The 24,175-nt window shown below is 32.8% G+C and overlaps 1 protein-coding gene and 1 long non-coding RNA gene across 3 annotated transcripts in view; one reads left to right on the forward strand and one right to left on the reverse strand.

Annotated features, from left to right (window-relative positions):
* Nucleotides 1-21,947, forward strand: part of LOC107503240 — an 88,048-nt gene extending 66,101 nt beyond the window's left edge. Inside the window, exon 3 of the long non-coding RNA XR_001595172.2 lies at nucleotides 21,614-21,947. This is a non-coding gene — a long non-coding RNA (uncharacterized LOC107503240). The remainder of the gene's footprint in view (nucleotides 1-21,613) is intronic.
* DSC3 (desmocollin 3) overlaps nucleotides 1-24,175 on the reverse strand; it is a 43,267-nt gene that overhangs the window by 4,635 nt on the left and 14,457 nt on the right. For both annotated transcript variants that reach the window (XM_016131205.2, XM_016131206.2), the window contains exons 5-14: nucleotides 21,731-21,886; nucleotides 20,376-20,520; nucleotides 17,321-17,487; nucleotides 14,707-14,841; nucleotides 14,131-14,316; nucleotides 8,857-9,116; nucleotides 8,599-8,741; nucleotides 7,469-7,693; nucleotides 5,117-5,341; nucleotides 2,821-2,942 (exon numbers count right to left, since the gene is read on the reverse strand). In XM_016131205.2, the coding sequence (XP_015986691.2) occupies nucleotides 2,821-2,942; nucleotides 5,117-5,341; nucleotides 7,469-7,693; nucleotides 8,599-8,741; nucleotides 8,857-9,116; nucleotides 14,131-14,316; nucleotides 14,707-14,841; nucleotides 17,321-17,487; nucleotides 20,376-20,520; nucleotides 21,731-21,886 (1,764 nt within the window). The remainder of the gene's footprint in view (nucleotides 1-2,820; nucleotides 2,943-5,116; nucleotides 5,342-7,468; nucleotides 7,694-8,598; nucleotides 8,742-8,856; nucleotides 9,117-14,130; nucleotides 14,317-14,706; nucleotides 14,842-17,320; nucleotides 17,488-20,375; nucleotides 20,521-21,730; nucleotides 21,887-24,175) is intronic.

Consider the following 24,175-nt stretch of genomic DNA (forward strand, 5'->3'; position numbering starts at 1 on the left):
AAACCCCAGGAATAAATGGCATCACTCTGAGGAAACTGTGGACTAAAAGAAAAGAAAGCTAAGAATAAAACCACAAGAAACATCACATTTTAAGGGGCTGATAAAGGAATTAGAGCTGTGATAGAACTGATCTGGACTAGCCACTGAAATAATGGAAGCAAACAGGCATGACTCTGAAGCCCTGCAAAGAAGGAATACGGCGAGGAGGTCAATAATCAAAGTAGACAAAAATCAAAGTAGGATAAGCACTGGCTCAAGTAAAGTAAGCACCACTGGTTCAAGTAAAAAAGTAGCCACTGGTAATCTCTGTCAAAAGAATTTCTAGGATTGATGAGTGAACAGGAAGTGATATCATAGAGAGATCAAATAAAAATCTTTCCTTCCAAAAGTTCCGTTTCAAAGAAAAATACATATGGAAGACACTAGAGAAGAACAAAGAGTAAAGGCAATGTTTTAAAATGAAAAAGATTGATCGATTAAACATTAACTTAATGCTGGAACTTCACACCAACCCTCCAGGCCACAGGCGAGAAGTTTAGCTCCAGTGGGAACCTCAGTGTTAGATGTAATTATAAACCATTGTGTTCATGACAAGATCGCCATTAAAATCAGGCTCCGTTGTGCCAACTTTTTCTCAATTTAAATTTATTAATTTAACATGCAGAGTAAGTAAACTGGAAGATTTTCAAGTTCAGATGATTTACTGAACTTGAAATATATCTATAAAAGTCATACACATTTTCTCATTGCCTTGGGAAAATATCAGAAAAAGAGAACTGAAAGTAGCCAGTTGGTGGCACTGCTTCCTATATATTTGGCTTAGGTTGCTGCTATAGTAAATTTCTATTACAATTTTTTTTTAAAAAACTTGATTTCCAAATCTCCTTGATAGTATAATTTTGTCATTATCAATACATGTTTGGAGATCATATTTCTTAGCTAATGAGAGGAGAATTGAAAATAAACTAAAATGAAGGCCGAGCCCACAGTGCTGTTCACATTATCTCTACTCTTCACCTGCCAACAAGTACATTTCCCAAAGTTTATTTCCACAGGGTATCAACGCCTTCTCCACGTCAATAATTTCCAGATTTACTTTTCCAGGCCCGATTTTTCATCCAACTCTTAACCCCATCTAAATGCTTTTAACATAAACTCAGAGCCAAAACTAAAGAGATCTCATTGTACTAAAAATGAGTTTATATATTCCCTATAAAATTGTGTTACATTTTGTAAAAATACACCTAAAATTATGTTCTGGTACAAATTAATAATTCCAAAATCTTTTGAGAAGTATTTCTAACAGAGAACAGTTAAATAGGTGTAAGTATGATAGGCTCAGTGGCTGATAATTACTATCAACTCTAACATCAAACGGCAAAGAATAAATATTAAGTAAAGCTCACTCATTCCATGCTCAGATATAAAATACAAATTTACTATCCATACAAGGATTAACAAGAGACTGAACCTATTTTCTGAATGAAAAGACAATTATAGGGTTCCATATGTAGACATGTGAAGCATACATGGGCTATAATTTTCTATGATGGTGGGAGAAAGTAAAAGAGAGAAATAGTTGATAAGAAAGTCAACTTCATCCTGAGATACAGAAAAACTTGATATATAGTTATTGTCCCTAGCAATAATATCTATCACTTTGATTCTACTTTTTATTTTGTTACTCAGAAGTAAACAATCATCATTTATACATTGAAAATATTTCTTATCCATCCCTATTTTGGTATCCCAATTACCATCATCTAGTAATCTCATGCTTACTATCAAAAGATCCTAATCGTCTATCTTCCCTAGCCCTAATGACTTCCTTTCTCCTTGATCGCCCCGCTGATTTAGCATCGCACTTCTCAAATTATGCTACCTTTGTGCAGAAAAGCCTTGATTGACTCTATTTCAAAACCTCATTTTTTTCTCTTTCAAATCAACTTATTTATTATTTGTTGAATAATCCTTAAACTTTGTCATCTCCTTTTTTATTCTATAAGTTTTTTCCTCCTCCTTAGTTATTCCCAACATCTCTTCACTTTCAAACACTTCTTATTCTTCGAATTACAGAGTAATCTGTACCTCTGTCATCAGGTCTTTCTGGTTGATTCAGACACGATTATACTTATATATCATAAGTATCTTTGAACTCAGACAATGCTATATCACATTCGTGCTAATGGTTATGGTCATGTGCCTACTTATTTTCCCTACAAAAGTAGATTCTATTTCTCATAAATAAATTGAAGTCTTTTTGAGGAAATAAAATACCTTGTAAGAACTTTTTTTTGGTATACTTCCCCCCAAATAGGAAGCATAATGCAAAACACCTCGGAGGCCCCAAAAAAATAAAAATAAAAAGAGAATGGCAAAAATCTTTCAATCTACACATGCACACACACAGACACAACACATATATCTCTTTGATATTTTCTTTGTTTATCTTCAGAGTTTTTAGCAATTTTTTTTTCTCATTTTAAATAGTCAAAGAGAAAAACAATATCTGGAAATATACATTATAGAGAACAGCCAAAAAGATTGTTATTATAATAAATTTACATCAAAGAACGAGTTTTAAATCATAACGCTAAAGAGTAAAAAAAATATAACTAGAACAATAGATCTGGTTTAAAAAGTTTAATAAAAGTCACTACATAAATATTTGAGTACTGACAGATAAAATGCTTTTGCCTATAAAATCTGACCCAATAAAAAATATAAATTAGCTCCTAAATTTCAATAACCTCATGAGGATGAATTAAGAAATTATAGGAGATACTCAGAGATATATATTCATTTAGAAAAATTACTTACCACCTTATCATCTCCAGGTGCTTCTGTGTTTGATATAATTAAATTTTGCTGTGCTAAATCTTCAGGAAGACCTTTTTTCTTTTTGGCACCAACAACTCCACATACTAAAGTTAGTAATACAGCTGTTTTTGAAAAAAAAAAAAGTAAATACATAGTGTAACATACATAGAATAAAATTTTCCATCTTTTGTATCATATCACCTAAGGGGAAGAGGAGTCAAATAAAGTCACTAAGCATAATGTCCCCTAAATCACCTTGACCTTTCTAGATTACCAGACCATAATTTAACTTAAATATTAAAATTTGACATTATTATATGTATGTTTTGATGATAGACCTCTTTAAAGCTTGAATTCTACCCATCATATTAAAGTATTTAGAATTATAATTTAAGTAGTACATTAAAAAAAAAATCAATGACATTTATTTAAGATAAAGACCTTAAGAAGACTTACTGATTCCCAAAAGGATGGCTTGTCTATAGCAAGCATGACAAAACATTTTTCCCAGAATAGATTTAACTCCAAGTCTCAGAATTAAACGTACTTTGTACTTTGCTAGTCAGAATTTTCATTCTATATTACAATTTTAAGAGATCGAAATATGTGATAATAAAACTAACAGCAACAACACTCCTTTACGCTGTTCTACAAGCTTTTATATCACAAATTGCCAAACTACAGCTCCCAATCTAATCCACCATATGTTTTTATATGTCCCACGAGTATGGTTTTCAAATTTTTAAATAGTTGGAAACATCAAAAGAATAATAGTTTATTACATATGAAAATTATATAAAATTCAGATTGTAGTGTCCATAAACGAAGTTATAGTGGAACACAGCCCTGCCCATGATTTAAATATTTTCTATGGCTATTTTTGTGCTACAAGGGCAGATTTGATTGGTTATAACTAAAACCACATCACATAGCCTGTGAAGTTGAAAATACATAGTATCTAGCTCTTTCCAAAAAAAAAAAAAAAAAAAAATCGACCAACCCCCATTTAATCTAAGTGGACCCTTATGACCCTTCTGCTTCCATTTCTTACCCCTCTTCCCCTCACCCACTACTCTCCAGCCTCAATGGTCTCCCTGCCATTCCTCGATTTTCCCCATAGTCTCACCTTAAGGCCTTTGAACTGACTTTCTCCTCTGACTGAAAGCTCTTTCCCCAGATACTCCACTTGGCTGACTCACCTTTTCCAAAAGTAATAAAAGATAACCTTCTCGGTTAGGCCTAATCTATCTACTGAAAAACTGCAATTACTAACACCAGTCTCCCACACTCACTCTCACACACATTCTACAGCACTACAGATCCTACTTATTTTGCTCTATTTTCTTCTGCCATAGCATTTAATTTATTTGTTTACTGTCTCAAGACAGACTGTTTGGTTTTGATTATTTTTTTCTGTTTTGTTCACTGATGAATCCCATGCACCTGGACACAGTTTTTGGCATATCATAGGTGTTCAATATATATTTATTTTGTTAATTGATGAAAAATAATGAACACATTAAAAATACATCATGTACTATTTTAAACTCTTTACGTGAATCAATCAATCCTCGGTGCTACCCCATAAAGTAAGCTATTATAATTATCCCCTTTTACATTGAGGAAATGGAAGCACAGTTAAATAACTTGCCCAGGTCACATGGCTTACAAATGATAGAATTGGGGTACAAATCCAGACAGTCCGATTCCAGATTCTTGCTCTTAATCACTAGTCTTATCACAGAACAAGGGGAAAACAAAGTTAATTTAAGCTGGAGGATTGGGTAGACATAAAAAGAGAGGAAAAGATATGGTGCCATTAGCAACTACACAACTGGTAAGGGGAAGGTTAATAAAATTCATAATTGGCAAGATAATATCAAAGAAGAGATACTGTTGTGATCTGAACATCTCCCATAAGTCTGTGGCTAAATGGTGAGAAGATATGAAATGAAAATGGCTTTTAGTGGACTTTCATATAGCATAAGTTTTAGACTGTCTTATAGTACTAGAAAGGGTAGTGCGATGACCAAAAAATAAAATTTATATGTTGACAGATTTAGCACAATCTAAGGAATTTTCAGCAGTTCTGTCCAAATATGAAATCTTTTATCTCAGAAAGGATCTTGCTCTTTCTCACAGTAAACAGTCAATCAGACCTTAAATAATAACACAAAAAGAATTTGCAAAAGGGACTCACACCTGATGGGTGATTGGACAAGATTACTTTCTAAAGGCATTTTCTTGCATCCGGATATTTTATATATTTTAACTTTAAGTAAATAAAAGGACTTACATAAAAGTAATGCTATGCCCAGTAGGATCGCAAGGATTGCCCATTTTCCAAGTGATACCCCTGCACGTCTTGAAGTTTTCAGACATTGACTTGGATGAGTACAATCGCAGATATTAACCTTCAAGATTTTTGTTGCAGATTGACCTGCTCTATCTTTGACCGTAATAGGAATATTATATTCTCCAAATTCAGCATTTTTTCGATACGTAAGACGGGCAGCTGTATCTGAAAGAAAATAAAATAATTATATTTTTAATAATCATTTATTACTTCCTTAGCATTTGTTTTACACATTGGTTTGTAAAGATATTATTCTCAAAGAACCATCTGCTATATGAAAATGAATAAAAATAAGTGACTATCTTCAACTTGTTCAAGCACTAGCATTACCATACACATGGTACTCATTGTAACTTTTAAGAGAGAAGCTTAAAGAAATAATTTGGCATTGGAGTGACCCAGTAACATTTCAACGGCCTTTAATGTTCTCTTAATAATTCCCTTATCTACAAAGTAATAAGGCTAGATTGGCTCTTAACATACATTTCAAGCATTTTTCTATAATATCACTTTATAACACTCATAGAGAATTAACACCTATAGATATTTTATTATCCATTTACCTTCCGATACCTGTCCGTTATCTTCACGGATAAAGCATTTTTCAAAACACGATAGACGATTTGTGATTAATGCCTTGCCTCCAGAAGTAATCTTAATACCAAAAAGCTGATTAATGTCACCCAGGCTAGCTGTTAAAGCTTACACAAAACAGCTATATTTATATCATAAAAATACATAGTTATCAACTGTGATATTTCCCTCAGAAGTCTTAAACCTTATTTAAATGATATTATCAGTTGACCAAAAACTCCACACACTTTCAATGGCCATTACTACACTCTGAATTTTTGCAATACACTAACTGAAATGACAAAATAACATAATGCACACCCTGGAAGTCAACTGTAATTTGTAAGCCACACTTAAAGGCAGTTATAGTTATAGGAACTTCAACAAAGATTTTTGACTGCACCACATACCTGGAACTTTCCCAGAGGAATGTGAATTACTATTCAGGTTTATTTTGACCCTTCAGGATCATACAGTGTCTAAGGTAAGATCCTGCTAATGCCTCTGCTCCCTCAAGACCACAAACTGAGCTATAGTCATGTCTCACTGATTCATAGGACCACATCGGCTTTTGATTTTCCTTGCCACTGAACTCTGCCTTCTTCAAATTATCCTGCTAATTGTCACCAATGTCACTTTTTTAAGACATAAATCTGTATGTCATAAATCTGTATGCTATTCTCCTTGACCAGGTATATAGGCTGATCACCACCAGACTCCATCCTTCCTTCAACCCAATCTTACAGCATTTCTACTAAACACTAATGACATTGATTTTCTTATTACCCTAGTATTTTCTTCTTTTATGCATATTTATTAATGAATTATTGATTTGACAAATATTTATTAAGCAGTTAATATCTACTAAACACTGGGCTAGCTATTGGAAATACAAAAATGGATTCCAAATGTCTTGAGAAACTCATGTATATATTGGAGTAGAAATGTAAACAGATGATAATACAAAGTGAAAAGTACTATAGTAAAGATAGCAGAAGGTCATGGTGCCATTCCTACTTCAAGAAAAACTTCTAAGACATAAGCATCTGAGCTGGAGTCACATCTGTCTTGTTAATCTCTCTATATATCTCCAGGATCTGGAACAGCTCCTGGTAGATAGTAGGTGCTCCATAAATATTATGAATTAATATCAAGCTAAGAAATGGGAAGGAAAGTATTCTAGGCAGAAGGGATAACATACAGAAAAGCCCAGTTGCATGAAAGAGCATGACATAGTAACAAAGAAACAGTGAATCACGACTGAAATATAGACTATTACACACACACCCCAGAAACCACTACCAGAGGAGACAGCCCTGAAGGCTCCAGTGCCAAACCTCTATCCATATCCTACCATGTTTCCTTCCAGAATGCCACAGAGTGCTTGTTCCCTAACACCCAGATTCTTCATTTTCAGAGTTGCTTACAATCAAATTTCTTCACCCCACTGGAGTTACTTAGAAAACAGCAAAAGCGATTTAATGATAAGCTGCCCAATATTTTAACAAAGATTTTTTGTCCTTGTTTTAAAAGTAAATTTTTCTATCATAAAAATTATGATTTCTTTCATTGTATGTACAACATAGGCACCCTATAATATTTGTAAAAGTTTAAGTTAGGCATCTAAAATTTGTTAATGAGAATTAATCATAAATGCTTCATGTAAGTAAACAAGTAAATCTATTCAGAGCATACAAGTCATTATTTTTTATTAAATACCATTAATTTTGGAGAGAGTCCATATTTTGTTGATTTCTGGAGAAGTGTTTGCCACGCTGAAATAAAATGGGGCACCATGGATAGGTTCATCGGAATCAACAGCTGAAATGTCAGTATACCCCATTTTTGGTTTGCAAACGACTAGATTATTCTGAAGTATTTCTGGTGCATTATCATTCACATCTTCAATATTAACTACAAGTGTCCCAGTACATGATCTACCATCTAGGAAGAAGGGGAAAATGTTTAGTGTAGTCTGTCAAGTCTTTTATAATTTCTTATGAAAAAAAACTGAATTTTAAATATTTGGTTTTTTTTAAATAAACTCTTGGTTTTTAGAAGAAATGGTAAATAAGAACATAGAAGGATAGATGAAACTTGCAGACCATCTAAAATGAATACTGCTCTTGATAATATTAGATACAATTCCCAATAAACTTTTTACTCGAGTTTTTACCAAACAGTAAAAATAAATGTATGAATTTCAAACTCTATTTCCTTGGGTTTCTTTTGTGGTAGATGTTAATAAGTAGTACTATGACTACAGAAAAAATATGCTAATCCCACTACACATTCGAACCATCTAGGGAGATTTTTTTCATATATATAATGTCTTGGCTCCCCAACCAAGGATTCTGATTCGGTTGGTCTAAGATTGTGTCTATACCTTGATATTTTTTAAAAGTCATAAATTATTTTATTATGAAACCTAGGTTGAGAAGTTCTGGGCTACTTTAAGGAAATAAATTGGAGGAAAGAATCACTTTGACCTAATAGTCAGCTGAGCTATTTACAGGCTCAATTTAAAGTGACATAAAGAGTTCTAGAAGAGTCTGGTGAGATTATTTCATCTAGCCCTAAACTTCAGTATCATCTTTGTCCTCTAACAGAGAGAGCTTTATGAGCATTTAAGGCCCTCCATGCTGGGGATATAAAGATAAAAAAGGCAAGTTTCTTGCTTCCAAGTGGTTTCACTTTGTCAAATGATTAAGAGAAACAGAAACAAACAAAGCCTTTAAAGTAACTTCTAAGAATTTCATATGCTTACTACAAAAATAATTCTGCATAAGAATAACTGCATTATTCTCAAATTACTTTATAAAATACCATATTAAAATTTTTTGGTTTACCTTTGTCTGTTGCCAGGACTGTAATATTATATAAGTTATTTCTGGGAGTTGCAGCCTCCCTGTCCAGAATTTTAGAAGTTTTGATTGACCCTGAAATTTCATCAATTGTGACCCACCCTGCAGGATCATGTAATTTTTTGTACCTGTAAATAAAAAAAAGAAAAATAGCCTTAGCAATCTATTAAATATATTAAAATAAGTGACCATCTCAATTATTTCAAATACGTTATCAGTATGTGGTTATAGATTTCTTTGTACCTTAAGCCATTGCTACTTTTAGTTTCAGGGTCATATGCCTTATAGCCATTGACATTTGATCCCACTACTGAATTTTCTTTAATCCGTACATATTGGGCTGCAGGGTTGCATTCAGGCCCTTCGTCCTGATCCCTCACATCAACTGTGACCAAAGCTCTGTTCGTGGTTGTTGTCCTGAGTGCATTATCTCTACTAAATGGAGCTTCATTGCCTACTCCAATTTCCAGAATCACTTGATGGTTTTCTTCATAATTCAGTGGCTTAAAAAAAAAAAAGTTTTACAGTATGAGTGTAAAATACATTTGATATTTCAAATGGTGTGCAAACTTTTGTCAATTCAAAAAGCACTGCATAAATTCCATGTCCCCATTTAGTCAATATTGACTTTTATCCTTTGCTAAAGAGACAAGTGGTTCTTCACTAAGCCTCTAACAAGAGTGTTCCAAAAGTTTCTGCAGGTGATTTATAGAGTTATAAAAAAAAAAAAAAAAAAAAAAAAATCCTTAAATATATTGATAGTTCATTCTTACTAAAAAAAAATTATTCTGAACCTGGAGACAATGCAAAAAAATGACAGTTCTTATGGCCCTGCTTTAGGGCACCGCCTAACAAACCAACCTAAGCGTCATCTGACTCTAAGCTTTGTTTCATTTACTACTGACTAAAGCCCAAATATTTTATAGCTCTTATAAAATTAAATGTTGACTTAAAAATATTTGAAAAGGTGCGATGATCTTATTTTCTCTCTGATTGAAAAGGTATTCCCAATGCATGTTTTAATTGCCCTATCAGACAGATAACTGAGCAATCTTATTTCAGCTTTTCCTTTTATCAAAACCCATCCAGGTTCTCATTTCTTCTTAGGAATCTGCTTTGTCTTTTTACTGGTTCCTTCATTAATGACTTAAGTAGAACTCTAACCCATGCTCGCTATCTATTTTTATGCTAACTATATTTTGGCAATTGAGAATTATACTTCAGAATTGTCTAGTTTGTCTGAAGAAGCTCTCACAATGAAAACACAGTTAAGTAAGAAAAATAGGATATGCTTAATGGTACCACTGTTATTATCATCATCCTGCTTTACAGAGCAGGAAAGTGGAGAAGAGGAGATAAACTGATTTTCCCAAGGCTAAAAGGTTCTCCTTTGAAATGGAGTTTGAAGCCAGGTAGTCTGGCTTGAGTTTATTTCTTTAACCACTGCACTATAATTTGTCTGCTATTCTATGCTGCTTAACTGCTTCACCGGCCTTTTAAAATTTTTAAATCAATCCATTAAATATAATTGATTTTTAGGTAGTGGATCAAGTAAAATCCATAACACACGGTTTTACACTGTACTACAAAGTTGAAGAACTTTTGTCTTTGATTCTCTTTCTGCTTATCAAAACAATCACTGGATGAACATGGAACAAAGTCAAAACTGATGAGTAAAATTTTTGTTTTAAACCTTTCCTCAGACCTAAGTATTATCAGGCTGAGATACTAATATCACTAGTCCACTAAGAAGTCAAGAAAATCTCTGAATCTTAGAAACCATAAAACGCATGTGAAAGCTTGTTTATTTTTTATGACTATCCCAGAAACTAGAATTAGGAAGGAATACAAATTAATATGTTTATTTGTCACTAATGAACATCATCTCACAAATTACATGCATTGGTATGATCATGCAGAGAGTTGGAGCATCTGTTGACAATGAGAAATGAATGGAAATTTAGAAAACATCTGCTGTGCTAGAGGAGGGGCAGTTATTTGATCCAGAGCCACTTACTAAAGCCTTGGAATTCTTTTATGTAATTTTTCTAGGCTTAAACTGAATATTATCTTAGTGGCTTAAAACTCTGCAATATTTAAAGTCTGCCCAGATGAAATCAATGATTAATGAAAAAATATATGATTCTCTTCTACCCCAGGGTATGTTTCTGTTTCATCAAATTGAAAAAAAAGTTCAAAAATATCCTATTATCTGCACTAAGATGCTAATGACTCTCTAGAAAGAAGTGTTGTGTTGTTGTAGAGCTGAAGACCCTCTCTGTTAAGAATGACCATGAACAATATCTTCCTCACTCAAGCTCATATGCTCTGCTGCTGCTGCTGTTACTGAAATAAAAAACAAAACAAAATAAAAAACATTGAGATACAAAGATTACCCAGGACTGAACTAAAGACTGTATCAACTGATGTTCTACGATTCCAAAAGAGTTATTTTTTTAAGATGAAAGTTATCTTTTTATGGAAAATTATAAGTACTAGTATTAAGAACATGTTGCTACTTTTAAAAATATAATAACAATATCCTATAGTTTACCAAGTGCTTTAGCTTTTATTACTATATTGAATAGCTACTACAGTGGCAGAGAGAAGCATTATTTACCCAATTAGAAGGAGAACAGCATGGTATTCCTAAGGAAGGGTTCTAAATCAGGAATATCTGGGTCTGCATCTTGACTTTATCACTTCTGAACTGTATAGACTAGAGCAAGTTATTTCACTTCTTTTTACATAGCCTCCTCATCTTGAAATGGGAAGAATGATAGGAACAATTGTGGAATTGTTATGAAGGTTAAAAATAAATCTGTCAATCCAATTTTTTTTTGTTTTTCAACAATTTCAGAACATGGGAAAAAATTAAAAAATATTTTTATGAAGCAAGCCTAATATTGATATAAAAACTTAACAGAAATTATGCAAAAAGAGAAATCTATAAACAAATATTTTTAATTGTAAAATGGTAATAATACCTTATCCTAAATGGATGTGACAACTATAACTTACATAAAGTGTTTAATATGATTCCCTGTGACACGAAACATACTCAGTATATGGTTAACTATTTTAAAATTCCAAGAGTATTTCCTAAATGTAGGAACTAGGGTGTAATTATAAGTGCAACTATCTTATATTTAAAAATAATGAAAATAGATGCATACAAATTTTACTGAGGAGGAAATTTCCTATATTCTTCATATGTGAAATTAAGTTAAACTGAGCCAGGGAGAAAGCAGTTAAGTATCACCATCTAATTGCTCTCCCTCCCAGGGAATTCTAGAGTGGTACCCAGAAGTCATTCGCCAGAAAACAAACAAGCAAACAAACAAACAAACAAAACATGTTTGTTAGTCACTTAGAGCAAGAAATATTCTAGAATATAGAATTTCTATATCCTAGGATATATAATTTCTGGAGATATCTGAAAACATTTTTCTTAATATCTCTGTAATCAGCACTCTTTGGGAGGAAAAAAATCCACTCCATTGATTCTACTCTGAAATTCCAAATATAAAAAAACTGAATGTGTTGACATATACACACTCACAGCAGTTTTTTTTAGAATATATTCTTTTGAGAAAACTTACTGAAGATCATTTTGTATTAGCCCAAAGAACAATAAAAATTTAATTCTTAGTGTTACTTAAATTTTTTCTCCCTAAACAAGACAAAACTATTGAGATTAAAAAATAAATAAATAAATAAATAAATAAATAAATAAATAAATAAATAAAGATAAGTCTTTGAAGTTGGCCTTGAATGAAAGAGACTGGAGGAGCAATTTTCTGACCAAGCAGCAGATGGGGAGCTCTCTAAAAGGTCCGAGCTTGATTTGAGCTACTATAGTATGGCATGACATATCCATCTCAGATCTTAAACTACTCCTTTGACTTATTTCCAGAAAAAAATGTTAAGGTGGGGAGAGCAAAAGGCAGGGATGCACACGGAGGAGCATGTCCAAGAGAAATCTTTTACAAAACATCTAATGTCAATCACATCGATTTTGCAGCAACTGCCTACACTACATGAATGTTTCCAGCTTTGGAAATTGATGACAGATTCACATCTCAAGCACATACATATTCGGCTTTTCAGATTCAAAGTTTCTCCCAAGGCCAGGGAGCTCCCTTTGGCAGGCATAGCTCTGCCCAGTAGTGCAAGAGAGTTGGGGTTCCTTAGAGTGACCTTCAACTACTTGGGTATAGGTATTGAGGATGGACATTCATGGATGAATTCCCCAGGAACTCATCTTTGGGGAGATAATTCTGAAGTGCATTCTACATGGTTCATTGCATAATTTAACACCAGAGGTGACTAGCTCAATAATGCAGACTTGATTGGTTTTTCATTCTTTCCTGTCTTACTTTCCCAATTTTACTCTGGCTTCCCAGGAGCCATTTCATTGAGATCCTTCTATTGGGCTCTGCTTTCTTGAGAGTCCAAATGAAGACTGGATCAGATTGGGCCAATATGGAGGGAAAAATATCAGTACCATTTCTTTATTGCCTCTCCTATTACTGCCAATTACAAAACTTCATTTTTTTAAGTAGTTGGTTTTAATATTTGCTTTGAGCAGATCATATTATAGAAAACTAAAATAGGAAGAAGTCTGATGTTGAGAGTCACCTAGAACAAATATACTTGACTACTCACATTTGGACTAAATTTGCCAAGACCTAGGACATAATGTCTGGAAATTCTTATGGTAGAAATAACTACAGATAGAAATGTTATGTATCAAAGCCTCCACCATATTGTTTTTGGCAGATAAACTTCCCTTACTCAATGAATGATGCCTATACTTGCATACGGGGCAATTTTCTTTCTTGATCTAAGCTAAGAATATAAAGCCAATGTTCCTTACCAGATAGGGATTTTACTGTGCTCATAACCTAAACCTTAAAATGTAACAGTACAAAGAAAAATAAGGTATATAGAAAAAAGAATAAGTTAATTAAGTGCTGTCTAACGTAATACTATATTTCATCCTCAATATCACCTTTTAAAGCATCAGATACAACACAACCAGGCATATATGAGGGGAATGAGGGAGGGAGAGAGAAGAATATGGGCTTCTAAACTGTATCATGTGAGGAATTGGAAATATTTATCCTAGAGAAGTTAAGTCTCAAAGAGATATTAAAACCTTTTCAAAAAAATTACACCTGTTCTGTATAGCATTAGCAATAAAACTTGGATCAAAGACATGGAATATAAAGAGAATAATTTAGGCACAGTAGAAGTAAGAACTTATGAGAATCAAAGCTCTCTAAATATATAATAAGTTGCCAATGGAGAATGTTCAAACATAAATTAGGTGATGAATAATGGGCAAAAAATTATAGAAGAAAGGCAGGCATTAGATGGGAAAATTTGCACTAAAAAGACTAAGTTCTCTTCCAACTTACAGAGTCTATGAACTGCAACTCTTTAGTCGATTAAACCATTAGTTTATTAAAACTTGTTAACTTGCCAAGTAGTCAATTATTCATGATTATGTACCTTTACAACACACAGAACGCCTTCATTCGTTTTCTTGTCTGTACTGATTTTGAAATGTCCATTTTCATTGCCCTTTAAAATGGTAAAATTGGCTCTCCAATTGGCAGTGTTAATCAAATCCTTGTCTTCTATTGGTATTCGTAAGATTTCCACATTGAACGCATTTTCGTCTACTGATACTTGATACTGAAACAGGAAGAAATCATTAAACATTTACTTTATAAGGAGAACTTGTACAAAAAAAAAGTAAAATGTTTCTTCCACTATAAAAGTACTGTTCTTATAGTTTTTGACTAGATTATTTTAAAACCATGAATCATAAATAGTATTGTTTCTTGAAAGGTTATCTTTAAATGAAAGAATTTCATTACAAAAGTAGACTAATGCTCCTGGCCTTTAACAAGAAGGTATTAACAAAAATGCTGCTATGAATAAGTAAAACAGATATTTACATCTACTGTTTAATTTTATTCATAAAATAAACATATGTACCTTAAAGTACAATAAATGTTTATTAATTCTGATTAAATAACAAATTACAATAGGTAAAGATAAATTTTGATATTACAGACTTACACTATTTTTCTTAAAAGTAGGTGCATTGTCATTTGAATCTTTTACTGTTATAAGGCAAACCGATGTACTCGTCAATCCAAAAAATTGACCATCCATGTCTTGCACTTTCATTATCAATTTGTACTTGTCTACAACCTTAAAAGAAAACAAATATTTAATTACTTTTATAAACCATTGTTTAGATTTTTAAGTGAAACTTTAATTGTAGACTCTTCTATTTGTGTGTATCCATGCTTTTATTTCCATATTTGCATATACTCCAAGAATTTGGTAAACCAGAATAAAGCTAAAAAGGTAGGTGGAGATTAAATGATAAAGATGCAAACTAAGAATTTAGACCTATGCTTTAAGTAGTAGGTAATAGGGAAACATTTTCTCGGAGTCATGGAGGGGAGGGAAAAAATAAGAACATTTCAGTTTTAGAAAAAATATTCTTAAAGAACATAGAGCATAATTTGGAGTAAGCTGAACTAGGAGTCAAAGAAACCAGTTAAAGAGTTCCTAGAATACTCTAAGCCAGTGGTCCAAATCTGAAGCAGTAGCAATGAGGACAGAAAACAAGGGTAACAGAAAAGTTGATAGATTCTATATATAAGTTAAGAGAGAAAGAAAGGTTGAGAATGATGCTCAGGTGTCCTACTTAGATAGATAGGTAAGCATGAGTATCACCAACCAATATAGGAAATGCAGAAAGGTCCTGAATACCTGGCCCCATACATACAGGAGAGATCATAGCCAGAAATACTGATCTGGGAATCATCAGGATATAGATGGTGGTTGAAATTATGGCAAGAATCAGATTATCTAGGAGAGGCTAAGGATACAAGAGACAATGCATTTCAACAGCTGAGGATATAAAGACGAAACAAAAAGGCTAAGCTAAGGACACTAAAAACAAGATCAAAGAAACAGGAGCAAAACCAAAATCCAAGGGAAGAGAGAGTTTCAGTAAGTGACAACAGACAGGGACTTAAGGTAACTGTTGGATTTGGTAATTAGGAAATCACTGCTGACTTAAATTCTGGAAATGGAGTTTTGCAGATGGTATGTTAATGATGAAATAGAGTCATTAGTTTGTGACACAATCACTTCCATTGTCTTTTAGATCTATCTTACTATTCTTATGTTGTTTAATTTTTTTTTCCATTTTCTCTTTCTATCTCTTCTCCACTCTTCATTCTACTTATTTCTCTTCCACATTCGAAATCAACATTCCCACCCTGAAATGCTCTTCCCAGAGGCTCCAGGACCCTGATATCCCTTTTTTTCCTCCCCCAAATGCAATGTTTCTTTACCTCTCATGTTCATTTCTTTATTTCCTGAGTTATTCCCCACAAAACCCATTAGATTTTTTTTTGATCAGACAAGCAGACCTGGGTTTGACTGTCAAAGCTGTATCTTATAAGCTGTGTAATCTTAAATTATTTATCTTTTCTATGCCTCATTTTTCAATTTGTAAAAGATAAGGGAAAATTCTGATTTTCATTTGATTATCACATCATTAGTACATATTACACAGATACAAAAACGCATTCATATCGTACCCTTCAAACTTCCCATTTATTATTACCAATATGTGCTTTATCACATAAAATTTCCTGCCATACACATGCACAAAAAAATAATAATAAATAAAAGCTCTGTACTACTTTTGATTCTTTTTAATAAGTTCTCACCATTCCTCCCTTTTTCTTTAGCATCAAATCCCACCAATTTCTTCTTTACAGTATCTCACCCAGTCATATTGATACTTCTATTTATGTTAGTTTAGTGGTAGTGGAAAGTATTACAGTGTTCCAATAAAACTAACTTATACATATGAAATTGATTAATCTGCCTCAGTCAATAATATATGACTTAGAGTTAAATACAGGCTGACAAAACCAAGTCAATCAATCAACAACTCTCATATCTCTCCTCTATTGATTAGATGTAATATCTAATCTGTATAGGAAATTATAAAGATCAAATAATATTATGTAAAAAGAATTTGAATATAAAATGCTATTACTATCATCTAAATAGTGTTACAGAGTTTTAATAATCCATAAACCTCATCTTAACTAATCTTTTCCTGATAAATAACACAGATTTGTAATAACTGGATAGGGATCTGGATGTGATCTATATTCATGGAATGGACAAAACAAATTGTCCTTCATGGAAATTGAAGACTTAACTGAGCTGGAACCAACTAACCACACATAAGAAATAAAATGATATTCAATAATAACAACTTTCATTAGATGAAAGGAGATTTGACTTTGGATGGTGAACACGCAATACAACATACAGATGATGTATTATCAAATTGTACACTTGAAACCTATATAATTTTATTAACCAATCTCAGCCAATAAATTTAATTTAAAAAAAAAACAGAAAAATAAAAAGAAAAATATCTGTTCCCACTCCTTCTAAACACCAATTGATCTATATTTCTATTCCTTATGTGTTCTCTTACATAAGGATTTAAAAGTAATATAAAAAACAGATAACATAGTCAGGAATTCTTATTATCTTATGCCTAAATAATATGAAATTAGAAACTCCTAATTCAAAGAATAGCAAATTATATTAAATATAGTGATATTCTACATAATGTGAAAACTACCTCTCTGTCCAAATAATTGGAGACTATGGTGATTGCGCCTGTTTTGGGATGCACAGAAAAAAGTCCAGGTGATCTTGGCGTCTGCTCCAAAATGCTATACTTCAGGCGCGTATGCATCGTATCTGGTTCATCTTTGTCTGTGGCACAGACCACTCCCACTGTAGTACCTATATGTTTTTGTTTTTGTTTAAAAAAAAAAACAAGAGTCTTTAATTTCCAGAATTGTTATATATGTTTAGGAGTATCTATACTTTTCTTTTCAAATGTTAACAATGATGATAGAAACCTAATTAAAATGTACTTCTTACCAGAGATATTCCATCTTTAGATAATACTGAAGATGAAAACTTCAAATATACAATATAAAACACTTTGATGCTGAGAAGCAAGGTATACTTTGATTTGGCATACAATTCAAAATGTTTCAAAGTAAATTACTAAAAATTTGTTTAAATGGCATTCAAGAATAATTTCAACATATATTTCTATGCAATTGCACTAACAAACCTAGCTGGACAGATAAACCAAGTCTTCTGAATAAATAAGATTTTTAAAAATTAAACTTTTGATTAATAGCTATATTAAGACTGATGTGGGGTATAACTATGGTTAAGTTGACCAGTCACAACCCAGTCTCCTTTCTATGATGTTTTCATTTTGCAGTAGTCTCTGATTTGCCTCTTTCTTTTCCACCAGCTTAGTATCCACACCCCAGTGTCCCCAGCCCCACTTAATCCTCAGGAAGGAATTTTATTATATTTCCCATTCAGGGAAATTTTAAGTCAACTATTTCTTCAGTTAGAGCTATTAATATCTGTCATCTGTATGGAATGTAAGAATATTGCCCTGGTGGGACTTCAAGTATCAAAGAATACATACGGGTGGCATATTTATAGAGTAAGAGTAGTGTTCCAATGCCTGTGAAAATGTAATGCGTAGGTCCACTTTGCCTATAGCAAAGCATGAAAGGCTGGCCTAAGGAACAACACATAGATACATACGCCTACACATAAACAAACATACGTATTCATCGAAATACTGTATTTGAAGGAAATAAAACCCTAATAAAACTTTTAACACAAGGATATATTAGTTTTAAATAATTTTGTCACTATAAAATATCCTTAAATTTTATATATGCATGTATAATGTGTACATATGTGTAAAAAACAAACATATGTAGTGTATTTCTATATTTATATATATTTATCTTATACATAATATAGAATAGAGAAAGTCAAATTTCATACTTATAATTAATGACAAGATTTCTGCTGTGGATCAATATAAAGACATGAAGTAGTAATCTTTTTAGCATAAGAAAATAAATTTTATTCATGTATCTTTCACAGAAACAAATTTATAATCTTTGTAAGACATAACCTTTTCTTCCTGCAATTTTTTTGATAGTAAGGAAGATATAAACACTATTTTAATTCTCTGGATACAGAATTGCTCTACTTATCACACAAAATCTTCCTAAAATCTTGAAAATTTCTTTCCATGAGTGTTATATTCAGTATTAGTTGAGCACATTTTGTCCAAACTCTGAGTGTGTGAGTCGAGGCAAGCTCAAGAGCACCTATTGGTTCAGAGCATCTCAGCCTTAATTGCTCTGAACCTGTGAGATGCTTAAAAATCCTGAACTAATCTGAGCATCAAAGTGTACTTCATTCTTCTCTGTTACTAATGAAGGAAACAGAATCCTCAAGAAAGAGTTCGAAATCAATCATCCTTTTTTGAAAAACTAAAAATGTAACTGAGTCATAGCCTTGTGAGGCTGAAAAACATTATAGGTTATCTAATGGAATTAACTCATTTTACAGGTCATAAAATTCAAAGGGACTTCCATGAGTTCCCACAGTGAGTTAATAGTAGACCCTAAAGGAAAAAATGTTTCCTGAACTCCAAACCGATGATTTTCATTTGTGTAATTGTTCCATGTGAGTAATAAAGAGGTTAATATCTATGACATAGAATTATCAAAGTAAAATAGAAAGTGAAATAGAAAGCATAATAATCCAGTAAAGATCTAAGTAGTTAGCAAAAACCTTAATAGACAAGTTAGCAAAGTCATCCTTTATGACTGAGTCCACGTTCTTTCAACTTTATTGTGAGTGGCTATTCTCCATTTTGCAAGGCTCAGAAGACATCATGAATGCCATGTTTAATAGCTAACTAAACTGAGACTAAGTGTTTAAGATGGAGAACATGTGATATAAGTTTCTCTAAAGTTATTCCAGTATCCATTTTAAATTGGAAGTAGTAAAATAGTAGTTTTAAAAAAAGGAAAAAATGAGCTTGAAAAACTGAATCATCAATAGATGTCATCAACATCTCCCTAAATAAAACCTAATAAAAATTACTATGCTGATGTTAATTTTACTGCACATTCCACCCTGCATGTTCTCTTTTAGAGATGAGAATATTGATTGACATGATGATAAAATAAAATTAAGTATGCAAACAAAATATGGTACAAAACTTGAATAACTGTTATTTGTCTTTTTAACTAATAGGTATCATACTGACAACACTATAAACTCCTATAATATCTTCTAAGTTATACTCTGTTTTGATTTGATGGGATGAAATGCATTCTGGTAAATAGATACTGGTCCAGTATCAAATCAAGATGATCTGACCTTGAATATTAAAAAACTCAATGTCTCAAAAAATGTACACAAACATATTTAACATAATACATTTTACTCTTAAAAGTTGTCTTATTGTAAAGTCTGAAAGGAAAAGACCATTCTAAGTATAATATGAATAGATTTAACTAAATGGAAGACCTGAACTTCTGTACCTCAAAAAAAGCTTTAATAAAATTAAAAAGGAGTAATACACTGAGAAAATATTTGCAATGTGACAATAAGTTAATAGCCCTCATATGTTAAGAACATTTTTAGGTAGATTAAAAAAAAAAGTTAAGAAAAAGATAAACCCCAAAGAAAATTAAAATAAAAGAAATGAACATACATTTCATAAAAGAAAAAATACCAATGGCCAAAGAATACATGCATAAAGAGTTCAATAAAAAATGTTGTCTTACCAAGTTTACTACTTTCTGGAACTTCAAAATTATAACTTTGCTCTGTGAAAAGAGGGTGGTTGTCATTTTCATCCTCCACTCTGATGGGCAGTGGAAGCGGTAAGTCTGCTGAATACCCATCTGCAGTGGATGCATAGGCAATCAACTGAAAAACAGGAAAACATAAGTTCAATAGTCCATTGATATAAGAGTCTAGTAGGAAGAATATTGTGCTTTATCTGTTACCTTCTTTGCAAGTCTTAAAATTTTCTTTTCAGTACTTTTTAATCACCAAAGTCTCAAATAGAGAAATACTTTAAGTACAGTAAAGAACATCTAGTATTTGGTAGAAATGGCTACACTTCAAATAAAACCTCAGAGTACGGTGAAGTCAAGGACAACTCTGTCAATTAGACTGAGAATTTAAATGTGAACATAGAGACCCAAATTATAGTCCTTATTTTCTCCATAATCAGAAATTTGTATTGGGATAAACAATTAAACTCACTGCAATGGGAAAAATCTCTACCACATCATTTAAATAAAGTGATGATTCCAAATCTTGGAGCTACCAAACCCTTTTATTGTTTTACCTCATGGATCACTAATTTTAAGAGTTTTTATAACAAAATACATTTACTAATTTCTGCATTGCCAATTAGTTAAAGGCAATGTAATGTAAAATAGAATGTATTTCAATTAGGCATGTGATTATAACATTGAGTTGATAATTCTCTAATCAAAAGCTAAGAAATGTCATGTGGTGGACATCTGTTACACAGCCTCTCTTCCTTCTTCTAAGAAAAGAATCCCTCTTTCCTATACCATAGGGATGACTACATGATCCCACAGCATTTGCCATATTACACTGAAAACTGTCTGAGTTATTCCCTGTTGATTATAAACTTATCCATATCAAAATGCTGGCTTATTAACATTTGTTTGGGTTTGTTCCCCCACTTTAGCTTCCTTATCCAGTTCTCAGATATGATCAGAGAATCATACTTGTGGAAGGAAGAGAGAAAAAATAGAGAAGGAGAAGGAAGACTGTGGGCATGTCCTGGAGAGAGGAAACCGTACTATGACCAGAGAGAGCAAAAGTACCTCATGAGCAAAAACATGTCCTGGAAACTTATGGGAATTTACATTTAAGTACAATTAAAGCTCTTCATTTCATTTCAACTTACCTAACAAAAGTTGAGATAAAAAGCAGACCAAATATTCCAAATATTGCATAGTCTATTTCCTTTGACTTTCAGGTACCCTCTAAGAAGAGAGTGCAGGAAGATAGGAAACAGTAGAGAAGAAGAGACAGAAAAAGATAGAAGAAACATAGTTTAATCATTTAAAATCATGTATATTAATAAAACGCCTACATCAAAAATGTCATATTCTTCACGATCCACAGGCCGAGTACAGTATAGATTTCCAGTGTCTTTTTCTATGAAAAACAAATTTAAAGGTTCTTGGTCAACTCCACGTCCACTTATTGAATAAAAGACAGTATAGTTCTGTGCTGCATCAGACTGAACCTGAAAAAAAAACATGTAAAAAATTCAAAATTAAATCCATTAAAATGCTAGTTTAAAAAAATGCAGTTTATGTGTTTATAATTTTATTTTAAACATACAACTTAATAAAATAATAATCATGTGTCACTCCATCAACACACAAAAGAGTAACAAACACTATGCAAAAGATTTTTTACAGCTGCTCAAATTTAATCGAAACTGTTCAAAATAAACAGTAACCGAAGTAAATCTAATTAAAAACAATAGGCATAATTTCCTATCCAGTGATTTGGCAAAGATAAAAAAGAACAATAATACCCATTGTTGGCAGGAGAGAGGTAAATAAGGACTCTCAAATATGGTGAAAGAAATGCCAATTGGAATGTTCCCTAGGGTATCTGCCAAAAATTAAAAGAACGAGCTGTGAGAATAAACAAGGAAGACTCTCCCTGGTGAAGGAAATGGGATGTGCAAATAGACCAGGCTCAGGCTATGCCTGAAGTGTTTAAGGAGCAGCAAGAAGGTCACTGTGGTTGGAAGAGATGGGGGAGAGGAGAAGGAGATGAAGAGAAATGCCAGGTAAGTAATTCCGAGGATATTGTTTTTTCTCTGTCAGGTGGGGAGACATCGGATAATTTAGACAAGAGTAATATTATCTGATTTATATTTTAAAGAGATAATTCTTGGGATTTTCTTAAAAATAGACTTGGATGGGTGGGTAAGGGAAGATAGAGGAAGACCATTTAGAAAGTCAATGCAAGAATTTAGGGAAGAGTGATAGTTTGTTACACTAGCATGGTAGGAGCAGGGATTATGAGAAGTGGTTAGATTCTGGATATAATGCATAATTCTGGGTATATAAGATACACCCAGCAGGATTTGCCAATGGGCTGGATGCGTGGTATAAAGACGAAAGCTGAGGATAACACTATCTCAGAGGATGCTAGTATCCCTTAATCCATCTTCTTTAGTATTAGAATTTATGGCTGAATCAAGGTTATCCTGAAGAAAGACATTTTTCTGTCTCTCTTGCAATTAGGTGTGGTCACATGAAAAGTTCAAGTCAATGGGATGTGAACAGAAATAATGTGTGCAAGATCCAGACTGTGCTCTAGAAGGTAGAAGAGTTTGTTTTTTTAATGTGGACACAGCAATAAGCCACTTTGAATCTGCATGGATGGCCAAGCTAAAAACAAAGAATTGTGGGTCTTTAGAGTTTTCTCAAATTAGATTCTCTTTACTAGATCACATTTCTACATGAGGGGCATGAATCTCATCATGCTTAAGCCACCATAATTTGAGATCTTGGTAAAATAAAGTTATACCAAAATCTTATAATAATACAGGAATTAAAAGTTCAACTGAAAACAATAGATGGATATGGTAAATTGGGGCAAAATATCTATTTCATCCTCCCTTTACTGTGTCTTCTCAGAGCGTAGATGCTAGAAAGATTGAACCAAAGTCTCTCTGTTTTCCAGAGTCTCTTGAAACCAGAGTTACAGATTTAAATACAGACAATCAGGTGTGCCTGCATGAGATTTGGAAGCCATAAGTAAAGTAGATGTCTCATTTTTGCTGTTCCTGCTGCTTTTGATTGGACCATAGTTTAAATGCTTTTCTTTATTCTTTTTCTGTAGCAACAGCAGTTACAGCAGTCTTTCACAAGCTTGGTGAAAATCTTTTTGCTAAATGGAGCAAAAAGGATGTCCTTCTGGAGACGCATTTGGAAGGGCAGTTTCTTGACTATGGTGATTTCTTGACCATGGCAATGGCACTTTGGCTCTAAAATTACTGGCTTTCCCATCACGGAAAAAGCAGCATTTCTCTTGGTCGTGGATTCTGTGGTGCAGCGTGGGGTTTAATCCTAAAAACTCAATCTAAAGTTGGTTTCTTCATCCTTCCCAACAATTCTATAAACTGCTTAATACACTGTAGTAAATTCTAATCTGTTAATTACTTAGAAGTATGCTCTTTACATTTAAAACCTTACCAAACAGACTCCAATGCTCCAAAGACTTTCAGCTGGAGCTGCCATTAACTGTGATGGGAGAATGTTTTTAGAAGAAAACCCAAACACTCAATTTGTATATGTTAAGTTTGAAATGTCTACTAAATTTCTAAGTGGAAATATCAATTAGGCACTTTGGGCTGGAAGTATGAAGTCTTAAGTCCCCAGTGTATAAATAGTACTTAAAGATAAATTAGATGAGATTACCAAGAGAGTAAATATAAATAAACAAGAGACAAGATTCGTGGACTGAGCCTGGGAACTCTCCGAAGTTTAAGGGTGAGGTTGGTTGGGTTTGG

This window comes from Rousettus aegyptiacus, unplaced genomic scaffold (assembly GCF_014176215.1).
Source record: "Rousettus aegyptiacus isolate mRouAeg1 unplaced genomic scaffold, mRouAeg1.p scaffold_m13_p_12, whole genome shotgun sequence".
Classification (NCBI taxonomy): Eukaryota; Metazoa; Chordata; class Mammalia; order Chiroptera; family Pteropodidae; genus Rousettus; species Rousettus aegyptiacus.